Below are 17,821 nucleotides of genomic sequence, written 5' to 3' on the forward strand. Positions count from 1 at the left end.
CTGCTTTGTCTTTAATTTGCCGTGCGATACAGACGGGTAGGTATGCTCATCATCCTATTCATTCTGTTTCTTATGGCATATGTTGATTTCCTATATTTTGTAAATATTAATTCGATGTGTTTGTTTTTTATGCGGCTTTTCCACGCATTGTAATGAATAGCAATGTGAAAAGGAGAAAATAAAGCAAGACTGCGTGTGTCTTTAAAAGGGAAGTGTCTAATTTCTTGGTTTGCTGATCAGAACGCATAGGGTTTATTTATATACCTTTTTGTAAAGGGTTAAACCCTCGACACTAGTGCGCATTCTTCTCTGTTTAACATCAAAGTAGCAGAGTCAGCACTCAACGCTCTAAATTATTGATGGGACCTTTTTATTTAAGTAACGGGACTCAATGCTGCAGACGCCTATAACACAAGTGCATCTGTGGATTTTTTTTCTCTTATCACAGTCATATAATATTCAACCATGCAATTTGCATCCCAAGTTATTTCGTGGAAAAAAATGCTATTTTCAAGATTCTATGTGAGGTAATCGCGGGAGCCATTGATTTGTGGATGGATATAGCTTTGCATTGCTGCATGAAAGATGAGATGAACGCTATCGCTCTCACTGATCCATTGTTTGCAGATCGTGCTAGACTTGCCTGCTTCTTGCACTGGAAGAAGATTTGTTTTATACATTAAACAATCTGGTCAAAAATCCTTCCTGTTGGACATTCTACCCTATATTAAAAATTCCAATTATGCCAAACTATTGTAGATAATAGGTCGAGTAGATAGCCTAAAGGAGTTGATGCTGCTGTGTTTGCTGACCTGAATTGCTGCTGAGTGCAATAGGGGCACCATTCCATAACCAGCCTGTGCTGTTCCTACATTCACGGACATCTCCAATGCTGTCCAATGCTTTTAATCACATTCCCCAACCTAATGATTAAAAAAATTATTATTCAGATTTCTCAAAAGGATAAAGTCCACACACCATCTGGGGATAGTCTACTCATTGTTTTTTGGTTCAGTTTTTGTTTACATGGCAGTATTCTATACTGGTGGAGTAATGAGGACAAGCTGCTCAAAGAGCAGGGGACTCGCATACTGTAGAGCAGGCCTGCCTGGCTCTGACCTGCATACTGCATGATGAGAGCTAGCATCCTGGACCGCTGTTTAGCATCCATTCAGCCGCTGCCAAAATATAGACAGCAATTATTTGGACACAAAATTTAATAACATGACATTCAGCCTTATTTTGCCGCATGAAGTAATAAGTTGGTTGTTCTCCACGTGTAGTGAAATTACTGATTTCTGCTGCTCTGAGTCAGCCAGTCAGTCCCCCAGGTCTGTGATTTTTCTCATTTTCTGGAACTCCATCAGTAGAGGAGGCAGTGGACTCAGATGTCAGACCCTGTTATGGTTGACTGGACACAGTTTTCTATGGGGAACTAGAAGGTGGACGGACGTCATCCATTGGAGGGACTATAAAGCAGTTTCTTTAAAGCTCTCCTGTCTTTGAGAGTTCCTCAATGTGCTGCTCTCTCTAGTCCATTCTCTCCAAGGGCATTCACTTCAGCCTCATCATATTTCATAATCACGTCCCTGGGGCGGGAGCCGCTCTTTATTAGGGAGACCTGCTGTGTGGCACGCTGGCCAGACTAGACAAACCAGACGGTGTGAGAGCGGTTTCAGAGGTAAAGAGGCTGCTGCAGATAACAGAACAATGCTTCCTGCTTCTGTCTCTGCTTGTCTCAATGGGATGACCAGTTTCTCAATTTCCCTGGAGAAAGGCTCTTCTGCAACAGACAGTAGAGTTTTACGTTTAAATGCTTCAATGGGAAATACATATTATTTTTGAAGGTGTTTGGTTTTATTTATTTTTTATTTTATTTAACCTTTATTTAACTAGGCAAGTCAGTTAAGAACAAATTATTATTGGTACTTCAGGCATTGTGGGTAGTCTGCTCCATCAGTGTAATATTTCAGATTTTACAAAGGCCACTCCAAGAGGAGTAATAGTCCAACGTATGTGTTGTCCCCATAGTTAAGTGGGGAGTTCAATGGGATTGTTTCACATGGATTCATTCCCTAATGTGTTTCTCAGAGTATAGGGCTCGAGCTGCAGGCAGCAAGCAGTAGTGTTGTATTGGCAATCTTTCTGCAGCAGTCAGCACTACAAAAAAAAATTCTACCTCTCGCACAGAGGATTCACATGAGTTTACTGCAGGCTTTTACCCACTTTTCTCTGCAGAGAAGCATGCAAAATGTTCACTTTTCCCCCAGTGCTCATGTGTGTATCTCTGACTGGGTGTGTGTGATCTTCTGCTCTCTCAGTGCCCAGCCCCGCCTCCCAGCAGTCCCACAACTGGAGGCCGACCTAGTCAACATGAACCTGCATGGCGCCAGCGGAGGCCTCGACCGCTGCAGGGACAGTGACCGCCGGCGCTCCAGCGACCGCTCCCGAGACTCCTCCCACGAGAGGGGCGAGGGTCAGCTGACCCCTTGCATCAGAAACATCACCTCTCCCACCCGACAGCACAACAGTGGTGAGTAGCTTCCCAGTGTTTCATCTCCATCACTGGAACAACACCCTGGCTGTACCCATTGCTCATTCTGTAATCCATTACTGCTATGCGACAGAACCACACAGTGTAGTGATGAGACACTGACATAACAAGGCTGTCTCGGATGCCTCAGGTCCAGCTGTTAGATTGAGGCCCTTTCTAACTACACAAAATCAGTGTCTGAAGTGGTTTCATCACGTAGAAATCTCCTTAAAGCCTCACCCAGAGGCGGAGCCACGATAGTCATACGACTGCTACTCAGTCTGGACCCACTCTGGGAATTAAGCCAATGACCGAACTGAATGATGTTTAAATTGCTACAGTAACAGTTGAATAATCAAGCATTGAAAGGAAAGCATTTTGGCTCTTGCGAAAGCTTTCAATGCCTTTTTTCATCCTTATGGCAACCAGCAACAGTGTGATGAGACCGCAGTGTTAGCGCCTTACCTATGGTACTCTGTCTGTTTGTCTCTTCCAGATCGTGAGCGGGGCGAGGGTGGTTCTTCCTCCAGGTCGTCAAGCCCTCGGCCGCCCAGGGCCATGATGTCGGTGGGGCCCAGTTGCATCGCAGTGAGCAGCAGCAGCCTGTTCAGCAAAGAGGCCCACTGTAAGGGCCTGGGCCACGGACACGTCCACGGCCCCTGTGACCTCATCTACGTCTATGAGAACGCCAAGGAGGGGGCGCGCACGTTGCGGACGGCCGAGAGGGTCACTCTGATCGTGGACAACACCCGCTTCGTGGTGGACCCGGCTATCTTCATTGCTCAGCCCAACACCATGCTGGGAAGGTACAGCAAAATATTTTATCAAAGGGATATTACAGAAAATTAAAGGGATAGTTCATTTCAAACCAAATGTTTTCCTCTCTCGTAGAATGTTTGGATCTGGGAGGGAATACAATTTTACCAGGCCCAATGACAAAGGGGAATTTGAGGTGGCAGATGGAATCAGCTCAACTGTTTTTAGAGCTATCCTGGTAAGACTCATTCTGGTTTGATAATGACATACAGTTTCACCTAATGTCCCCAGAGATGGGTTGGTATTGACGAAGTGAAGGATTACGCTGATGCGTCATTCATGACTGGAATGGAAAATACGTTCTCTCACAGATCCTTCTATCCATCCCCTATATATTTTATTAAGAAGAAGAATAGGCATTCAGTGTTCTGACCTATCTAAAACAAGCACCTTTATTATTCAATTACCAGAGATTGGGAAGTGGCCAAATGTATAGGGGTCAATACATATTTTATTTGCATATGGTTGCAGCATAATTTCCATATTATTCAAGGGCTTATAGTGAATTTGTATGCAATTACTTTCTAGTAATACCTTGACAAATAAGATTGTTCACAAACAATCTCTGAGGTTGTCCGTCTGATATATTGTGTATTTTTGCGGAAGTGTGGAAATAATCAGTGTTACATAAGGCACATTGACCGGGATCAGAGATACTAATGCTGTACAACATGTTAGTGCTTTCATTTTTGTGTTTGTTCGCCCCGCTGTTCCACTTAACTCTCCAGAGACACAGGGGAGGAGAACAACCAGGTAATGGCATATGTTTGTGTGTGTATCATAGGGTTTCTGGATGTTATTTCAGGCTCAAGAGCAGCTTTCTGTGTGACTCACAGGCTGTATGTTGTTCTAGCATGTCAGCGTGTAGCAATTTCGCATCTCTATGCCTATTTGTATGGGGGAGAGAGGCTAATGTGGATAGTCGGGACTCAAGAACATGCTGAATGCACTTCTTTGTTTGATTTCAAGGCTTATCTTGGATTGTCAGTATTGAACAGTCTCGTTGTACAGATCTGTGCTCGGCATGTGAAGAGCTCTACTGCCAAAGGCGACCCGACTAAAACAGCAGGGAGAGAGGAAAAATATGGCTGGCAGCGTTAGCATTCAGGGCACAGAGTAAGCTAGCAGCCGTTTCAGGCACTATCTTGTGAATAGCCCAGCGTTGCTGCTGTAGCCTCCATCCATTTTCTGTTCAGTGTTATACTTGAATGATCTCCATGTTTCTCTGGCTGTAAATGGGTCTGTGGGGGTGGTAGGAAGACAGTGACGTCACTGCCATTTGCTGTTGTCTGAAGGCTCTGTTCTGTGTGTGCGCAGAGCAGCCTCCGTGATGGCTGCCTGTTGGTTTTTCCTGTGTGACTTTTAAATGGCAGGATTACTACAAATCTGGGATAATCCGCTGTCCTGATGGTATCTCCATTCCCGAGCTGAGAGAAGCATGTGACTACCTCTGCATCTCCTTCGACTACAGCACCATCAAGTGTAGAGACCTCAGTGAGTGTATATAGCTATATGCCATCAGGCCCTCTTTTTCTCATTATAATGACATGATAATAGACATGTAATATTTCATTCCATATCATTGTTCTGTATTAGATGCTAGGTTTATTTAGCCTGCTGTGTGTTTGGTGTTGTGGAGGTGTTGACATGTTGTGGGTGAGTAGGTGTCACAGCTCTGAAACTAAGTCAGTATTAGCTTACAGGTTTGATGCATGTCAGATGATTGCAGAGTTTCCACAATGTGGGCTATTGATTGACATTGTTTTAAATGTGGATGTGTCTAGTTTTCCTCACGTGTGTGTGTGTGTGTGTGTGTGTGTGTGTGTGTGTGTGTGTGTGTGTGTGTGTGTGTGTGTGTGTGTGTGTGTGTGTGTGTGTCGCGTGCATGCTTGAGTGTGTGTGTCGCGTGCATGCTTGAGTGTAGTTCTCACCCTGAAATATAAACTAAGTTTGGTTGTTTCACTCCACCTGCTCCTATTTTCCAGGTGCACTCATGCACGAGCTGTCCAACGATGGGGCGAGGCGTCAGTTTGAGTTTTACTTAGAGGAGATGGTGCTGCCTCTGATGGTGGCCAGCGCCCAGAACGGAGAGAGGGAGTGTCACGTAGTGGTCCTGACAGACGACGACGTGGTGGACTGGGACGAGGAGTACCCTCCGCAGATGGGAGAGGAGTATTCTCAGAGTGAGTCAGGTCATTCACCTCACCGGCTCTGTTGATATAGTAGTTTACAAGCAAGCCATTTCATCAAGTCACCCATGAGTGGTTTGTATCGCTGTGAAAATAATTGCCCGAGATTATAATTGACTGGGATGACATGTTAAAGGCCCAGTGCATTAGTTCTGGGTAACAAGTTACTTACTGTAATAGTTTTTCATTAAAGTGGTAAAAAATAAACAAGTGTTTCATCAGCTGTTGTACAAATATGATACAAAACACAGGAAATAGACTTTGAGTGCACTGGTTCACCTGCTTTATCTGTATTGCTGAATGCCTGTGTTATTTTACTTAGAATATGTATGACATTTAATTATATAAACAATAATACTTTTTCTTTTTTCTTTACAGTTATATACAGCACAAAACTGTACAGATTCTTCAAGTACATAGAGAATCGTGACGTTGCCAAATCAGTATTAAAAGAAAGAGGACTTAAGAAAATCAGACTAGGAATTGAAGGTATGGTGGATCATCACTAAACTGCCTTGTTCCTTGTTGCACATGTCAATCAAGAAGTTTTACTTTCATGTCTATACAATTTCTGATAACACTTAAAAGTAACACTAGTTACTCTTAAGCCTACATAGTAATCCTGTAATTACCAGAATCACTCATCCATTATTAGTATGTAATACTAACAGGCCCTATTACTATGTTACAGCATGTGACAATGTTGTTACTAGTAGAGTAATAAACGTGTTATTGCAGGTATAAGAGCAACTCAATATAGCCTAAAGGGTTACCCCAACTGGGTAAAAAATATTGAAGACCACACTTTTTGTATAAATATACTTCTAATACAACATTAAACAATCATTAAACAATTTTTGTTTAATAGATGAGAAGTATTTGAACAGAAAACGTAAATGTCACTAACTCCCAAACCAACATTTCTGTTTTTATCCTCCCAGGTTACCCCACCTACAAGGAGAAGGTGAAGAAACGTCCCGGCAGCCGGCCAGAGGTAATCTACAACTACGTCCAGAGGCCCTTCATCCGCATGTCCTGGGAGAAGGAGGAGGGCAAGAGTCGCCATGTTGACTTCCAGTGTGTGAAGAGCAAGTCCATCACCAACCTGGCAGCTGCCGCTGCAGACATTCCCCAGGACCAGCTGGTCAACATGCACCCTGGTCCTCAGGTGGATGAACTGGACATCCAGCCTCAGCCAAGTTATCACTACGAGCCAGACCCAGAAGCCCCCTCACCGGCTGTCTGAGACTGGGCCCCCGTCCCCCTCCACTCCCCCCTCTTCTCCCTCCACAGAGCACTGTAGTGACAAGCAAGTTGGGCAGCAGAAACCACATTGCCTTTACAAGCCTCAAAAGATAACTGGTATATACTGTCAATAGCCAAGGAAGGAGAAGCAAAGCACACAGTAAACGATTGCCTCATTGCACTGTCTGCACTGTTTTTTTAACTAACCAAAGGAGATTTATTTTTATTAAGAATATTTGACGTATTCTTTTCATTTTGAAGGGGGAAAAAAGCAGATTATATCACAATAAACTTGTCTGTGGGTCCTCATGTGATGAGTTGTGTGTGTGGTGCTGCTGTGTAGTTACAGTACAGTAGTTCCTAAAGGGTTTGGTTTTCTCCACTTCCCCTGCCCCTGGTGATGTGGTATGGCGGTGCGGATTTAGAATCTTACTATAGGTACTCCACCACCAGAGAAGCCTCGCTGTGATGCTTTGGTCTCAGAATAAATACATTTGTATTCATCTCACTTTCATCATTCATGACTCCATCAGTTTGATTGAGAATCGTATCCCAATTTGTCAATGCGTATAATATATTATTTAATTGTCAATTTTTCTTATCACATTGCTATATATTCGCAATGTCTGCTTGTGCTGTAGAGGACCCATGCTAAGCTGACATGTTGTTCATTAGCCACTCCTACTGAGTTAATGGAGCGTAAAGATCCAATATGGTCCAACACTTGAAACTGGAGAGCAAGCCTAACATAGTCACACCTTATCAGCTGACTCAGTCATCAATAGCTTGTATACTGAACTTAAAAGGTCCAGTGTAGCTGTTTTTATCTCCATATCAAATTATTTGTGGATAACTAAGTACCTTATTGTGATTGTTTTCAATTAAAGAAACCGCTTCTTAGCAAAGAGCTATTTCTCAAGCAATAAGTTTTGCTGAGAGTGGTCTGTGTTCGGAGGGAAAAACTGAAAACTGTTCTTGGCAGAGGTTTGGAACTCTTATTGGTCTAACTAATTTGCCGCCTGGTGATGACACCAGGCAGGCCACAATGCCATCCCAACAAAAACAGGCTGAAATGTCAGGCGGTCTTTCTTAACAGCTCTTACACTAAAAGGGTATTATCATTTTCACAGTATTATTCCAACCTATATAAAACACAGAAATCGCATTTGACTGCACTGGGCCTTTAAGTGGTCAACAGCTACTGTGGTGATGGTCAGCAGCTGCTGGATGTCAAGGTATCTAGCAGTGGGGATCAGTATTGCTTACACGTTGCATGAGTATCAAGCAGAACATACCTTTATTGAATGCAAGGTTCTCTAATAATTCTCAATGTAGGAAAATGTGTCCTGTCCTCCAAAGCCAGATTCCTTAATCTTAAGGCTGTAACATATTCCTCATTAATTCAAATGATTTAAAACCAGTAACTATGTTATATTGCTCTTTTAATATTCAAATATGACCTAAAACCCTTGTGTGCGGATGTTATTAACTGGCTTCCATCAGCTCAGTTTGTCTTTCCAGGCGTTTCTCCTCACCACCACATTAGCAATGCAGTCCTGTTATCTCTGACTGACTGAATTTCTGCCACTGGATGGCAACATGATAAAAATATCCCAGCGTTGCACCAATAGGCTCAATGGAGGAAATCTGTGAAATAAATTAATTGAATTGCTTCCGTTACACGCAATTCCCTGAATGATTCACTCACCCACCCTCGGATTCATGTTCAGAATGCTTCTGATAGTATGAGAGTGACATTTGAACATTGTAAATATGGATACAATTTATTCATTAGCGTCAATAACATACTGCATCAAATTCTGTTTATAGCTCAAAGTCTTCTGGAAAGAGATACAAAACAAACTTTTAATAAAAAATATTTAACTGCTGACACAATTAATATTTCACTGCTGATACAATACACACACCATATATTTTGCATAAAGTATTTTTTACATGATACTATTTAAAGATTTGATAACATTTTCAAATGGGGTTATCCAACAAGGAAAACCAATGTGTACTGTAGTGTAAAAACATCCAAACACAAACAGGTTTTCAATAGAAATCCCCGGTAGGATAATGCAGGAAAATAGCCATTGAAAAATGCTGAATTATCCTGTGGTGAAGGTCAATGGAAGAATGTCCAGCAGCAAGCTAGGGAGGGCACCTACAGGTATACTTTGAAATGACCTGTCCCAGTCCCAACATGGAGGTCTCGGCTCCAATAAGTCCCACAGTGCCATGGTTCCTGATGATGCCACTGCATCATCAATTCAGGGTTTTGACATAGTTCTGTGGGCCTTAGCCCAAGAGTTCCAACAGCCCTGCTATGCCTCGTTCCTCTTGGGCCGTCATCACAAGGGCCAGGGTAAGTCACTAAAGTCCACGGGGCCCCCAAGGCCTGCGTCAGCCTCCAGGAGACTCATTATCACAGCCATGGCTGCCTCATCGTTACTGGGGCTGCTGGAGCCTGGCTCGTCCATGATGTCAATGCTGAGATGAGAGTTGTCACCTACAGGGGTGGTGAGGGAAAACGCTGTTGTCAGTTACATGACTGGTTTTTGATACTGTACAGGTTAGATTTTTACCTGCACAAATACTACACATCTACTTGAATGGGGAGGATTCAGTGTTTGTAATATTAGTGTTTGGAACATTTGTTGAAAATGGTGGACATGGTTACTTACTCATAATGGACTGGTTGGAGTATGGGTATCCAATGGAGTCAGGTCCTCCAGGTAGCGTTCCTGCCGACGGAAGGTCTGGTGTCCCACCATTTTGAATCTGCAAGAACAAATAGGTCAGTGGTGGTCTAGATAGACCAGCTTTCAGCCACAGGACAGATGCCTGACTTCAAGTACTCAACAGACAATACTGGATCAGCACAACATCCAATCAGCGATGCGAGCAAAGTATCAATTTCTTGTGCCAGACAGTTCTATTGGAGGTTCTTATTGTGAGTCTCCCTTAGACTCACCCTCTTGCCCCCTGGAGAGCAGTCTGGAGGGGGGGTGCTGATGTTCAGGGGGCTGGAGCCACAGCTAGAGGGTGTTGAGCCTCTGGTCCTGGTAGAGAGAAGAACAGACAATACCATTACACCAGGGTTCTGTGAGATAATAATCTAAAACACCTTCAGCTCCAGGTAATTCATCACAGCTGACGTAGCCTAACTGAACAGATTCATTTGCAAGCCTGTACATTTTTGATGAAGGGTGTATCGATACCTGAGAGCAGGGGGACGAGTAGAGAAAAGTTATAACCGAACGAGAGGCTTTATGGTCTCTGTGTTGTTTTAAAATGGTTCTGCAACTATTAACAAGGCGTCATCCATTTTCTGCTTAAACTCTCTCCATCTCTCACCTCTGAATCTCCATCACCTCCTCTGCGATCATACGGCCGATCTTGCCGGCACCTGCCCGTGTTCCACCAGGGATGCCTGGCACCGTCTGAATAGCCCGTCTCCCTCCACCTGCAATCACACACATGACAATCACATTGCCTGCTCCTGGACTGACTGAGAACATTGCATTTTCACATTTGGTCCAATGCTCCTATACCGAGTCTTGTTGTGAGATCTCAACAGATGCTTTAGAATTTTGAAACACAGATACACTACATTATCAAAAAGAAAGCTATTCGTTATAGTTGTATGTTGGTGTACAGAGAGAATCAGCTGACATCTCAGATCTTGTTCCAAGGAAGTAAATAAAGCATAAGCATGCTTTCTTTTACAACATTCAATGTCACCTTCTGACGTCAGCACACTGTCCATAGAGGCTGTGGGGGAAGCAGCAGACTGAGGATAGGGGTCTGCACCGTCTAGCATACTGCATCTAGAGAAGCATTCAGACAGCAACATCAGGACCAGTGTTTCAAGTACTAAAACAGTACATCCACTGAATAAACACTACCAGTTAGCTCTACAACAATCACCACTTCAAATATGTACAGTATTCCTTCCCATGTAAACATCATAGCTAGGATAGAGAGAGAAGGGCGACTTACGAGACCACTGTGTTTGTGGAGACAATGTACTCCACCTCTTTGGTCCAGGGATTCATGAAACTAAACCAGCAGCTTCTCAGCGTGATGAAGGAGCCATCTTTAATCTTGAACTTGTAACAGTTTGTGTTGATCTTTTCTCTCATCTGCAGCACTGTGAAACAAGATACCCAGGATGCAAGTTCAGAAAACAAAATGTGGTGACTAAATATAGTAAGATGTAAATCACAAAGAAATGTGTCGTGCCGGACAGTTGATCCCATACCTTGTCTGTGACATTCTGCCAGGTGGCCAATATCATCCTGATGAAAATACTCGTAGAAGGAGGTGCCTAGAAGCTCCTGGGGTAAGTACGCAAGAATGGCTGTGGCCCTGAATAGAGAAGATAGATAAGAAACTCTGTGCTTTTCTAATTGTTTTTGACAAGTCTTTAAAAATGGCACCGGAGCGTTTTCTATGAACATGAATCAGTTCACTGACATTTTTATGAAAGTTTGATTACCCTTCATCATGAGTAATAATGGCTTGTGAGGTGTCAAGCTGTTAGCAGGAGATTAATTCATCAAATATAGTGAGGCTGAAACTCCCTTGACAAGCCCATGTAGGTAGGCTGGTGTAGATGGGCTATTTTGGGTGAACGGTGGTTGAAGATGAGAATTTACATATGATTTGTTGCCTCTTCAAGTATTAGTTTAAACCATACTTCTAAAATGTGTGTTTCATTGGCCAACTTGATGAATGACTAGCACACATATAATCATAAACCAAAAATGTCATAGTAAAATTAAGGCATACTCTTCATCATCGTACCTCTGGTCAACAAAGACGAACTTCCCGTCGATGGCATGGCGGGAGACGTATTCAGTGGGTTTGACGCGGATGTCCTCATGGGAGGGCTGGGGGATGATGTGGGGGTGCAGCCGGCCGATGGCCACCAGGCAGCTGAGGTTACAGCCCTCGTTGTCGGGCTCGTTGTCATCGTCTAAACCCATCTTGGTGGGCGGCCAGCTCTTCAGGTAGCCAGTACTGTGGATCGTGCAGAAGCTCTTGCGGTCGGCTGAAGGTAAAAAAGAACCACTATAAAAATATTTCCTCCCACACAATGGTAAGTTATCCATCGGTTTACATCGGTGGGCCATGACTTAAGGTCAAGTGTTAAATGACAGATTTAATGAGAAAACCACCAGCAAACAAGTAATACTAGCCTGTATCTGAATCAACGGTCAATCAAGGAGAGAATGTTTTCCTAGATAAAATATTAATTAGCACTAGAATATTCAGCGAGAGCCCAACTGGAGATTTGCATTCTGTTTTGCATGACCTACGCAGCTTTTCTTACTCAATGGTTTTAAATCGCAGCACATCAATATTTCTTGGCTGCACTACGGCCTTTTTTTCTCTTCCTATTGTGTTATTGACTATGTTTGTTTATTCCATGTGTAACTTTGTGTTGTTGTTTGTGTCGCACTGCTTTGGTTTATCTTGGCCAGGTCGCAGTTGTAAATGAGAACTTGTTCTCAACTAGCCTACCTAGTTAAATAAAGGTGAAATAAAAAAATAAAAAATAATCATATTTAAGTTCAACAATAAGCATATTGTTTATTAGCCATTTGGTACACAGTAGCATACATCCTGTGCTCTCATTGTAATGCTAGCATGATGCTAATGATCTGTGATGCCAGGTTTCTGAGTAAACAAAGTAAAGATAGCAGGGAAGGAGGCCTAGATCTTGAGATAGGAACCTTTCTTTTTTGAGCAGGTGGAGGGGAAGTCCTTGTCCTCCGTTTTGACGTAGGGCCGGTTACATTTCATCCGGCAGAAGAAAGAACGTCTGGCTCCGGAGCACAGTCTAGACGGCCCAGGGGTAATGTCAGTCTTCACTGGCAGGCCAGCTGAGGGAGAACAATCAAATCGTATAAGACCACTGCTGAACATTGTGGGCTAATCATCCACAATAGCTTTAGAAATAACTTGCATACAATGTTAAAAGCATTCTACTCTTATAAGGTACTCGTACATGGTCTATACATTTACGGTGCACAATAAATCATGCTGTTCACACACATAATATAGCAGGTAAACTGCCAGTATTTTGGCAACTGGCATCAAATCAAATCACATTGTATTGGTCACATACACATATTTAGAAGATGTTATTGCGGGTGTAGCGAAATGCATGTGTTCCTAGCGCCAACAGTGCAGTAGTATGTAACAGTGCAGTAGTATCTAAAAACAATTCACAATATTATTTACATAAGGCATAAAGCAGTATTTACATTCAGTATCTACTAAGACATGAAGCATTAATAAGGTATTTAAGACTCCCCCCCAGGAGGGAGTTTACTTTTGGCGTCGATGAGTCGCTCCCGGGGTGCTGTATCCGATGACGACAGTTGCTCCTTGACTTTGGCGATGTCTTTAGGATGCAGGTAATCAAACAGACTCTGGCCAATTAGGTCGTTCTGGGGAGAGAGGGATTGACTGGAAATGAACATTTGTGAGCTCAGATATGGTCTGACATAGTACAACGGAAAATATAGTATAACAGTAGGACATTGGACAGGAATGTAGACGTACCTGGCTATAGTTGAGGATCTTGTAAACAGACTCAGAGACGAAGAGGATCTTCCCACGATCGCATCCGACGACAAACAGAAAGCCATCAGCAGCCTAAAATAATGAGGTTTGTGTCATCAGGCTTACCCAGAGAGCAACTTAGCAGAAAGGAGTTAGAGGAGTGCTTGAACCTACCCTCAATATTAAGTGCTTCAATTCATCATCGGACAGGAAAGACGGCTTGTAGTTCGCCTCTGTGTATGGGTTCGCTGCGCCTGTACAGAAACAGAAAAAGTTGTATTTTAATTATTTAATGATCAAGTTACAATCTCTATGATGTCCAATGATAATTTGCCTGCAGTCGCTTTGTCTGTATCTCACCTCGTAATGTCTTCATATGCTGGACAGCCATGCGTAGGACTGTGAGTTTGTCCAGCTTGCGGGACATAGCGTTGCAAGTAGGCACTAGCGCCGCCAGCTCGTCTATAAAGCTGTTCATCTTGTCTCTGCGCCTCTTCTCAATCTGACTGTGTGCCTCCCTATTAGCAGAGTAGCATGAAGCAAACTGTTAGAACAACTCCCAGTCCTTCTGTTACACAGTGCAATCTATAGACTATATAAAGTGCCTATTCATCGATGGGACACGAGGATTTCTCTGTCTAATTAAAAAGGAGCATTTAATTCACCCTGGAAAGAGAGATTAGAATATATTTTATCCTGGAGTTTAACCACGTGCCAGGTCAGTGGAAACACTATGCATATTCATTGCCGACAGAGACTTTTAAGTGAAACATTAGGAATCGGGAATGAGTCTGGGTACCTGGCATTTTTGATCCGCCCCTGATGATCACCACAATCCCTGGAAGAAGGGAAAAAAGGAGAGACGTTTTAGTAGAAAACGTTTCACTTCGCCACTGTTCCACACAGGTTATGTAATGGTACATACACTGAGTGGATTGTACAAAACATTAGGAACACCTGCTTTTTCCATGACATAATGACCAGGTGAAAGCTATGATCCCTTATTGATGTCACTTGTTAAATCCACTTCAAATCAGTGTAGATGAAGGGGAGGAGACAGGTTAAAGAAGGATTTTTAAGCCTTGAGACAATTGACACATGGATTGTGTGTGTGCCATTCAGAAGGGGAATGGGCCAGACAAAAGATTTAAGTGCCTTTGAACAGGGTACAGTATGGTAGTTTGAGTGTGTCAAGAACTGCAAAGCTGCTGGGTTTTTCATGCTCAACAGTTTCCTGTGTGTATCAAGAATGGTCCACCACCCAAAGGACATCCAGCCAAAGACAACTGTGGGAAGCATTGGAGTCAACATGGGCCAGCATCCCTGTGGAACGCTTGACACCTCTCTCGAGTGGCGCAGCTGTCTAAGGCACTGCATCTCAGTGCTAGAGGCTTCACAACAGACCCTGGTTCGATCCCAGGCTGTATGACAACCGGCCGTGATCGGGAGTCCCAAAGGGTGGCGCACAATTGGCCCAGCATCATCTGGGTTAAGGGAGGGTTTGACTGGGGTAAAATAAGAATTTGTTCTTAACTGACTTGCCTAGTTAAATAAACATTTAAAAACCTTGTAGAGTCCCTGACCCGACAAACTGAGGCTGTTCTGAGAGTAAAAGGAGGTGCAACTCAATATTAGGAAGGTGTTTCTAATGTTTTGTACACAGTGTATATAACCCTCCACAATGTTACCATTGTCTCACCATGCAAATCTTATGAAAATAGATTTAACACCTACTCAATTTTGCAGTGAAACCACTATCTTAACCCAACATCTGTCTCCCCTGTACAATTTATAACCAATAACATGGCAAAACTAAGCTTTTCTTTATACTGTAATTCATGCTTTTTGCTGCCAAAACTCTTACCTAAGCTTATCCTTGTCTGTATCCATACTGCTCTCGCTGTGGAAGATAATCAGATGCCATTAGTTTTACTGAACCACATTAGATTACGAATAATGTTTAACAGTTTCCTACTATGCATTTGCACTACACTATTCAGTGTCCCCTCTCAAAAAAAGAAGGTAAGCCTAACAGACAAAGGTAAAATATTAGACACCGTTTCATACTTACTCGAAAGAAAATCCATCAATTCTGTAAAGAAACAAAATAATGCATAAATCATTCTGTTGTCAGATGACTGTGGATCAGTAACAGATGGCAGGAAAATTACTGTGTAGACTTACAAATGAGTCAATATAGCACAATACCATTTTTTTAAAGGTTATTAATGGATGTGCAAATTTCCCCATAACTATGGCTAGCAAAGTCGGAACGTTAATTACTACATCTTAAATGTAGAACTCAGTGAACCCATCATCTTCAGCACTGACTGGTGGGAGACTAAGGTGACTGAGTGCAAGGCCACAATGATTTGACGATGGTTACGGTAGGTGCTTACTGGTAGTCGGAGGTGCTGCCCTTCCTCTTGCGGGTGTAGTCCATGCCTTGGGTGTTGATGGAGCTGCTGATCAGCTCGGTGGAGCTGGGGGACATGAACTCATTCATCGTAGAGGTAATGTCCATTCTTTGGTCTGCCATTAGATAATCTGAAACAGAAACATGAATTAGAGCTAGACTGTAAATCTCAAGCTGTACAGTTTACTTTGTACTTTGACCTATTTGGAGAAAGGATCATTCAAATGTATTCAGGAAAAATTCCTGAGAAAGCAAGGCACAAAATGAGTCTTACTCACCACAAATGTTCATTACAGCTTCTGGAATTTCCTTCCATCCATTTGCAATTGCTCTGCTCTGGAGGGGAAAATGTATTACGTTCATTTAAAATCAGAACAATGAATCTTTGGACATTTAATTTCTTCACAAAAACACAATTAAGTCAAGTTTGTTCTCCTTGTGAGAATCATGACAGAGTGGGAATTTCACACTGTGCACTTGACCCACCCACATGATTATGGGGTCTGCTAGAGACTAGACTGGTTGCCAGGATACCTCAGGGAAAACATGCCATTTCGGACATGTCTGGATTACTAATTGATCTTGAAGGAATAGGAATGGACAGGAAGGACAATTGTCTCACTGCATCAAAAAAATGCAGTGTCGCCTCATTATCAAACAGGGGCCTTAAAAATGGGTCATACTGCGTCAAATGCACATCATACCATACCTCGCCCAACTGGCATTTTTCAATACATCAGTGGCACTTACGCAACTCTACCATCAAAGTGCTAAGTCAGTAAAGAGCAGACAGAAGCCCAGCCACAGGCCAGGGTTATAGATGGGTTTGCTGACAACGTCACGAAAATGCTGTGCACGCATCAATGAGGCAGAAGTCTATGAGTTGTGATTCTGGATCGCCAGGTAGCTACCAACAATGACAAGAAACCTCTATGTGGGGTATTGCAAGTGACTCGATTCAGCTAATTTCATCTTGTTCTTGATACCATGTCTTGTTTTGAGGTGTTTTGACTGATTTCATGTCAATGCTAATATGGCAAATATTCACTAGCTAGCTAACAAACTAATGACATATTTGAGAGACAACAAATGCTTATTATGCAAACGTATTTATGTTTTCAATCAACATTGGATATTAAATATAGTTTACATGTTGTGAAAAATCTAAGCCAACCCTGTCTGTTTTGCCACAGCTGCGCACGCATCGGTTTTGTTGCTAAAACAACCAATCCGTCTATTAGCCTACCTATATACATACTAGGCTGCCTCATGTCAAGTTCACATGTATCTTAAGGACAGTGTGTAATCTTCTCATCCCTGTCAGTCAGGTTATCTAAGTAAGAATGAATCTTGTTGGGCAGTGAGTTCCAAGCCTCTTATATTGAGTAGGGTGTCCAATTCAAAAACACATCTTTTGACCAATGGGTAAAATAGTGTTAAATGTGTAGATAGCTAATCCTCAAAGAAAACCAATGGTCCAAACTTCATGTCTATCATAATCCTTTCAAAAGTAACTGGAATTTTTACCCTTGTAGGATGGCCAAAATTAGGGTGACTAAATCAATGGAGTCCAGAGGAAAAGAGTGGTAAAACATAAGGAAAAATGCACAGCATTGTGTTAGCTAGGCTGGACGCTGTGCGAGAATGAAGGCTACCCGACAGGCTCATTCTCATTTGGACTCGTCATCTTTCTTTTCGAATCCCCAGGACATTAAACAATAGAGGTAAGATAGCTTTCAATTGAGACGTAGTATTTTCATATTTTAGTATACGCTTTTCATTAGGGATGTGCATCTTTCCCTTGCAAGACAATTCGATACGCATCTGGATACATGGGCTCCAATACGTTTTAGTTTGAAACGACTCGGCAATTCGGTTTGATTAGAGAACGAATTGATGCACTAACATTTGTTGCATAAACATTTGTTGCATAAACACTAGGGCCGAGTCATCTGTTCTTTCCACCAATCAATTTGTTAATTCAAACGGCTGTGCAACCACCAGGGTCAAGATATCCTGTGGGCGTGCCACAGGGTTGGA

At 42.7% G+C, this 17,821-nt stretch overlaps 2 protein-coding genes across 6 annotated transcripts in view; one reads left to right on the plus strand and one right to left on the minus strand.

Moving 5' to 3' along the window:
- The first annotated feature begins 2,358 nt into the window (after positions 1–2,358).
- On the plus strand, positions 2,359–7,092 carry LOC120066307 (BTB/POZ domain-containing protein 10-like). The gene is made up of 7 exons (XM_039017598.1): positions 2,359–2,533; positions 3,030–3,339; positions 3,425–3,527; positions 4,723–4,843; positions 5,335–5,532; positions 5,917–6,027; positions 6,480–7,092. Exons 1-7 carry the CDS (start codon positions 2,374–2,376, stop codon positions 6,782–6,784), a joined length of 1,308 nt encoding a protein of 435 aa, XP_038873526.1. The 5' UTR covers positions 2,359–2,373; the 3' UTR covers positions 6,785–7,092.
- Positions 7,093–8,546: 1,454 nt separating this feature from the next.
- The window catches only part of LOC120066308 (aryl hydrocarbon receptor nuclear translocator-like protein 1), a 32,628-nt gene continuing 23,353 nt past the window's right edge, over positions 8,547–17,821 (minus strand). For 4 of the 5 annotated variants that reach the window (XM_039017602.1, XM_039017601.1, XM_039017599.1 and 1 more), the window contains 18 exons: positions 16,060–16,117; positions 15,765–15,912; positions 15,437–15,457; positions 15,230–15,265; positions 14,165–14,203; positions 13,726–13,883; positions 13,540–13,619; positions 13,366–13,458; positions 13,133–13,250; positions 12,531–12,680; positions 11,599–11,845; positions 11,054–11,160; positions 10,792–10,942; positions 10,534–10,619; positions 10,147–10,255; positions 9,764–9,851; positions 9,474–9,570; positions 8,547–9,298 (listed from right to left, as the gene is read on the minus strand). In XM_039017602.1, coding sequence (XP_038873530.1) covers positions 9,141–9,298; positions 9,474–9,570; positions 9,764–9,851; positions 10,147–10,255; positions 10,534–10,619; positions 10,792–10,942; positions 11,054–11,160; positions 11,599–11,845; positions 12,531–12,680; positions 13,133–13,250; positions 13,366–13,458; positions 13,540–13,619; positions 13,726–13,883; positions 14,165–14,203; positions 15,230–15,265; positions 15,437–15,457; positions 15,765–15,912; positions 16,060–16,072 — 1,899 coding nt within the window. In that variant the 5' untranslated portion in view covers positions 16,073–16,117 and the 3' untranslated portion in view covers positions 8,547–9,140. Of the gene's footprint in view, positions 9,299–9,473; positions 9,571–9,763; positions 9,852–10,146; positions 10,256–10,533; positions 10,620–10,791; positions 10,943–11,053; positions 11,161–11,598; positions 11,846–12,530; positions 12,681–13,132; positions 13,270–13,365; positions 13,459–13,539; positions 13,620–13,725; positions 13,884–14,164; positions 14,204–15,229; positions 15,266–15,436; positions 15,458–15,764; positions 15,913–16,059; positions 16,118–17,821 lie in introns of those variants that run through there. The other variant, XM_039017603.1, reaches the window with a different exon arrangement.

Source organism: Salvelinus namaycush, chromosome 21 (genome assembly GCF_016432855.1).
Source record: "Salvelinus namaycush isolate Seneca chromosome 21, SaNama_1.0, whole genome shotgun sequence".
Classification (NCBI taxonomy): domain Eukaryota; kingdom Metazoa; phylum Chordata; class Actinopteri; order Salmoniformes; family Salmonidae; genus Salvelinus; species Salvelinus namaycush.

Bases quoted from the DNA above. Each gene is read 5' to 3' on its own strand.
- LOC120066307 (XM_039017598.1), top strand. From the start codon at position 2,374: ATGAACCTGCATGGCGCCAGCGGAGGCCTCGACCGCTGCAGGGACAGT. The intron at 3,528-4,722 runs GTAAGACTCATT...TTTAAATGGCAG, and splicing joins CTGTTTTTAGAGCTATCCTG to GATTACTACAAATCTGGGAT. The intron at 6,028-6,479 runs GTATGGTGGATC...TTATCCTCCCAG, and splicing joins AATCAGACTAGGAATTGAAG to GTTACCCCACCTACAAGGAG.